General features: G+C 36.9%; 1 protein-coding gene across 1 annotated transcript; it reads left to right on the top strand.

Annotated features, from left to right (window-relative positions):
- Window positions 1-1,597: 1,597 nt before the first annotated feature.
- BTF3 (basic transcription factor 3) lies at window positions 1,598-5,577 on the top strand (the record flags this gene model as incomplete). Its single annotated transcript, XM_010189307.1, has 4 exons — window positions 1,598-1,711; window positions 1,901-2,102; window positions 4,626-4,682; window positions 5,215-5,577. Coding segments are annotated over 4 exons (420 nt in total), but the record flags the coding sequence as incomplete, so codon positions are not given.
- Between the last annotated feature and the right edge of the window lie 618 nt (window positions 5,578-6,195).

Here is a 6,195-nt window from a genome sequence, read left to right as displayed (position 1 = left end):
GGAAAGAGTCATTTCTTGTGAGAAAACGTGGCACATTGCTTCTGCAGGAGGATTTTCATGATGGTGCAAGACTACAGATCATACAAATAAGCTAAATACTATGGTGGAGGGCTATTGTAGTACTTTGTTATATGAAAATTGAGGTTTTTGTGTAGAATATAGCTACAGCTAGATATTACTTCTTCCAAACCTTTTTAGAGGAGTGGTAAATGAGTCTGTAGTATTCAATTGATGGCCTGCTGTACCCACTCCTCTTTGATATACAGGGAGAGAGCTGTGAACTGCATGTCTTGACATAATTGGGATAGAATTTGTGTAGTAATAACCTGTAATCTTTGGAAGCCTAAATCTGTGAAGATGAAAGCAGCAGCTGTTAATTTAAATTAAACTCAGATTGTTTGAATTTTGGTATCTATGTTAAACATGGGTAAAAAGGAGGTACATATTTCTACATAGCCTTTGATTCAAGACATCATTTTTTGAAATCTACTGAGAGGTCTTTTGTCCAAAGAGATTATATATACTTTATGTAGCTCAATTCCTTGGTAGTCAAACTACTAAAATATTCTGTATTCTAAAACTTCTGATATTTTAGTAATTTTCAGATCACTGCGTGCATTAACCTGACATTAGCAGAGAATGAATATTAAGCTTTGTAGATGAATGACTAAACTTTTGAGCTCTAGTCTTCCAAGTGTTAGCTTCATGTGAATTTGTCATTAGCTTTCCTCATTGTTTGTAACTGGATTATGTTAGAGGTGTTAGTGTCCAGCCAGTTTTCCTACTTCTACTAGTTAACTCAAAACATACTTCAGCCATTTTAACAGCTGGGTAGCAACACATTCTCTTATCACTAGCATGTGGCAGGTGGCCAACTGAAGTAGGACTATCTTCTAATATGGGATGGTTGTTTTCTTTGAGAAATATAGAGCTCTATATCTCTAGTAGAACTTATATTTTGTCTTGCTTTCTAAACAGGGCTGGTCTGGAATAATAAGTAGAAGTATTCTTTTTAAACATATTTCAAATATTGTGGGAAAATAAATGTTTTACCAAAATGTGTGTAAGTCCATCAGATGTGAAATTTCTATTTGGAATAAAAATTGAATATTTTGAGTTTTGTTATATTCATTTTTCAGTAATGTGTTGGTAACTTTATGGCCTCTATTATAAAAATTTACCTGCAATGTGAGAAAGATGATCTAAGGAAAAATGCCTAAGCTTCAGAAATTACCTAAAACTGTGCTTATTCTTCAATTTTATGCCCAGGATAACAGGTAAGGGTAAGCTTACAACTTTTATTTTTTCTAAGATGCTGCAGAATCCTTGTAAGACTTGTGGAATAAATGCTCTCTGGTACATTAATTCCTTAAACCTCACACTTCTCACAGACATACAAAGCTTGCCTTATAGCAAGGGGCAGACTGCTGCAGTGCAGTTGGGTGGATGAGGTTGTGTGCCTTGTGACACAGAAGCAAAACTTTGTATGTTAAGTTGATTTGTAGACAGCTACATAGTAGTTACACAGCCCTGAGGATTAAAGTTTGTGAAGAACTAGTTAGGTATTAAGTTTTAACTTTTTTTTTTTCCCTCAAAGGGTACTGCCCGTAGAAAGAAGAAGGTTGTCCACAGAACAGCTACAGCAGATGACAAGAAACTTCAGTTTTCTTTGAAGAAACTGGGAGTCAACAATATTTCTGGAATTGAAGAGGTAATTGCTTCAAAGGGAAAAATATTTTTCAATGCAGGAATATAAAATGTATCAAACTCAGTTTCCTGTTAAGTGACATCCTAAACTTGTCTATAAATTATCAGTAGGTCTTTATTGAGCTTTAAGAACTTCAGTTTCCCGTTAAATTGAAAAATCTTGTTAAACTGCTTCAATTTTTTTTTCTTGCAGGTAAACATGTTTACCAACCAAGGAACAGTCATTCACTTCAATAACCCTAAAGTTCAGGCATCTCTGGCTGCTAACACTTTCACTATCACAGGCCATGCTGAAACAAAGCAGCTGACAGAAATGCTTCCTGGCATCTTAAATCAGCTTGGAGCTGACAGCCTGACCAGTCTGAGGAGATTGGCAGAAGCTCTACCCAAGCAGCGTAAGTTGAAACTTTGTCTTTCATGCGGGCAGCTGACATGAGGCTTACTTGTATAGCAGCAGTGAAATACAGTGCATTCTTGCTGTCTGCAAGCGTATTATAAAATGCTTACAAAGAAATAGAGCTCATAGATCTTATTTATAGCTCAAATCCAATGTTGAGTATAACTGAGTAAAGCAGAGGCACCTGTCGGCATATCTTGCAGCTGGTCTAGGACTGGAAATCTGTAGCCAGACTTCATGATAGCTTACTTCTTGATGTGACTGTCATATTTTGGCATAACTTGTTCATTAAAGCTAGGTAGATGAGTTACTCTGGAAGAGTTAAGTTTAAAAAAAAAAAGGAGAGCATGTCTGTTTTGTCACTTTGAATGGAAACATAAGTAGGGGAAGTGACTTGAGGACAGACATCTTGCAACTGCTTTGCTGCCTTGTGGGTGTGATGAACGTACTTCTTTTGTTTTTTGATAGCTAGCAGGGAATTACACAGTCTTTGTAAGGAAGTGTCTTATACTTTCTCTCTGTGTAGAGTGGTGTTGAACAGGACTGGCATGAGCATTAAACTAGATATACCAAATTCCTGCTCCATCCTTAAATTAGTAAAAATATGAACACTTGTTCTTCCTAAAACTGTGGGAGAAGTATAGGAGGGACTTAAGTATGTGGTGTGTGGAAAAGGTGCTGCTGGTACAGGGTGAGAATTGGGAGCGAAATACAAACTTGTTGACACTGGGAACATTCCTTGTATCCTGCTTGTACAGCCCTCCTACTTTTCTGAAGTGTTTTAAGCCCATTCCTTCCAAGGTATGGAGCATCCTAAATACAGAGAAAATGGGAGAAGCATATAATTGTGTCCAGTTTCTGATAGTCCCGAACTTGATTGTCATATTTTTTTCTTCCTTTGCTGCCAAGATTTCCATTCCTCAAGTTGATGATACTTCCCTTTTGTCAACTTCCCACTGAAAAAATCCTGCTAGAAGTAGTCTTCAGGAGGTGGCGTAAACTGCCTCTTTCCCCATGAAGCTCAGGCCCTTCATTCCTAATGTCACTGGTGTGGCTTCCTTGTGGTAGTAGTAGGGATTGGGGGGAAAAAAGAAAAAACAAACAAACAAACCAACCCCAGCACACACACACAAAAAAAACCCAACGAGCAAACTTGAAGGATTAAAATTATCCACTAGGATCTCTTTTTACAAAACAAGGTGGCTATGTTCTGGATAAGCTAAATTGTGCAGTTTTAGTATTGGAGAAGCTTGTTCAAAGTGCTCACTTTTTATGACCTAGTAGTTGGCTATTCCTCTCCACTTCGAGTGGATGTTAGAGTAGTTGCACAAAACTTTCCATTCAGCGTTATCTGCTAGATTTGGAAGCCTGACATCGATGAGTGAAGTATCTGTGATGATTGCATTTGCAGGTGCTAAAGTAAACTTAGTCTGGTCTTGGGGATGAGAGAGAATGTAGACAATTTAGGAGGAAGTAACATGACTTGCTTTTAAAATGTCATATTGGACACTAAGATGCATTTAAGTCCTAACAGCTTTCTGCTGTTAAAAAACAAAAAGACTGTTATCTGTAACCTTGTCCCAAGCCTTTTCTGACCAAATTTTATGCATTTGTCTGTTCTGGTTCTCTATAAATTAGGGTACAGGTCTAGTATGAACCTATCTCTTTCCTCATGCTTTTCTTCAAAACTGAGAAGGATTAATTAGGATAACAGAGGTGATAGAGAGTATGAGACATCTTACCCTTGGTAATACAGCTATGAGTAACAGTAAAAGTAGTGGCACAGGCATGCAGGGACCTGAGCGAGCTATTCTTAACATTATACTGCTGCAGTTTCACTGATGCTCGTTGATCTGCTACAACAGATGTGGTTAAGTCTCCCTAGCTCTGGCAAATATAGTAGGAATGGTGAAGAAATTACTGAGTCAGCAGAGATGTGGACCAGAACACATGGTTACCCTCAGCCACCCAAGTGTAAAATTGTGCATCAAGTTCCATATTTCTCTGACTTTGCCAGGAAGCAGTAATATATTTAAACACCTCTAGTTGTGTGTGTCTGCCTGCAGCTCCAGAATTACACCTTAGTTTTCATTGAAGACTTGAGATCATAAGAGTTGTTCTTTTCCATAAAACTTGTTGATGTAAAATACGTAAACCTCAAGAAACACCGAGTAGTCAATAAACAAAACTGCTTTTAAGGGAAATTGGTATAAATAAAATGTCTGCACTTGTAGCTGAAAGTAATTACCGTGGAAGGCACTCAGGATATGTTAACACAAGATGGTGACTAGTAAACTGGATTAGTATGCATCTTCTCATCTCCCGACTGGACTGTTTGAAGCATTATCAGTAACGAAGGGAATGTGGACTTCCTTGGTTAGTTGAAAATTTTTATTCAGCAGGGGAACTGGATAAAGCATTGCAGTTTAGCTCAGACCCATGATGTTTTCAAAAAGCTCAACAGCTAATCAAGATGCCTATGGTGAGCTTGACTGATGATTTGAACTACTTGCTTTTGCAGCTGTGGATGGAAAAGCACCACTTGCTACTGGTGAAGATGATGATGATGAAGTTCCTGGTAAGAACAAGCATGCAGTGGAAGAAAAGGAAGTGCATTTTGCTGAAAGAGAACATGGGTAGCCTTAAGATTGGGCCAAGGATGGTGAGAATGTGACTAGGCACTTGCTGTCACAGAATTTCTGTAGACAGTTTATTTCATTGTTTTCACATACCATCAGAGACTTAGATGGACTGTTGCTTTCAGCTAGCATTTTTGTCCTGTGTATAAGTAATAGGTATGGTTGAGATGATGATTTAATATTCAATAAGAAGAGTGGTAAAAAACTAACTTCTCAGTATCGCTTTGCCCGCTTTGTGAGTGAAGTTTAAATGCTCTTAGAATTGTCCTTTATAATGAAACATCTGAAACTTATTTGAGCAAGAATGAACCATGGAACTTTTAAAAGTTACTTGATCTCTGTTTTATAAGCTGAAAGTTTTTATGGTGTCAGCACTTGATATGAACTAGAACTTGAGGGGAGGAAAAAAAAAAGCAAAACCAAAATGTGGAAGTAGGTCAAACTTTAATTTCAGCATTCTTCTTTTTCTAGATCTTGTTGAAAACTTCGATGAAGCTTCAAAGAATGAGGCAAACTGAACTAAGTGTCACTTTCTGAATAAAGTTAAAACTTGAAAAAGCTACATGGAGCTGCTATTTTATATTGTGACTGCTTTATTTCCTGATGAGATATCAAGATGTGATATTTGGAAACTCCTTGAACCTGCAGCTCTTTAGTTAGCTCTTGTATCTGCTTGTACACTATTATTTTTGTGGCCTAATTGAACAAACCTATGCTTTTAAATAAATCAGATTGCTAACAAATCTCTGCCTAGACACAATTTTTGAGTAACTTGTATACAAGCAAAACCCTATCTTTAATGAACTTTGGCATACAATAAAAAATACCAAAAAACCTTTCTGGTGTGGCTTCTTGACAGAATGAGGGGGAGGGTAACAACTGGCCATAACTATTAAACAGTCATAAAAGGTCATGCTTTTCTGCAGAGTGTCTTTTGCTGTGGTAGAAAACTGGCTTCTGAAAATTTTTTTCTGTGTGTAATTGAGCATTTTAGACTTAATCTGTGAATTCCCAGTGGTTGCAGGTCAGAGCTATGTAGGCTCTAAGTCAGTTTGTAAGTTGAATTTAAGAAATAGTTCTGTATTCTAGAAATTACTGGTGTTTTAATATAACATAGAATGTGCAGGTGGTTTAAATATAACATATAATGTGGAGGTTATTTGGCAAGCTCTTGGCATCTTGGGAGAAGTAGATACGAATGTTTTTATTTTCAGAGCGTGTTTAATAGATATTTCCAGAATGCAACTATTTAATGAGTCAAATAATACTTTCCCAGTATTTTAATGTTGCTTACCTGAAAATGTCAGTTATGTGAGGGAATGAATTATAGGAAGAAAAAGCCTTAATAGAATTGATAATGACTTTTAATTAGCTCTGTATTTAGCATCATCAGATCTATTTAATAATTATATTTGGATGTTTCAGGAATATGTTCATTCTATTGCTTTTGAG

The sequence above is a fragment of the Mesitornis unicolor genome, unplaced genomic scaffold (assembly GCF_000695765.1).
Source record: "Mesitornis unicolor isolate BGI_N332 unplaced genomic scaffold, ASM69576v1 scaffold32197, whole genome shotgun sequence".
Taxonomy (NCBI): Eukaryota; Metazoa; Chordata; class Aves; order Mesitornithiformes; family Mesitornithidae; genus Mesitornis; species Mesitornis unicolor.
The sequence above is the reverse complement of the archived record's forward strand: the minus strand, read 5'-3'. Positions and strand labels throughout refer to the sequence as shown.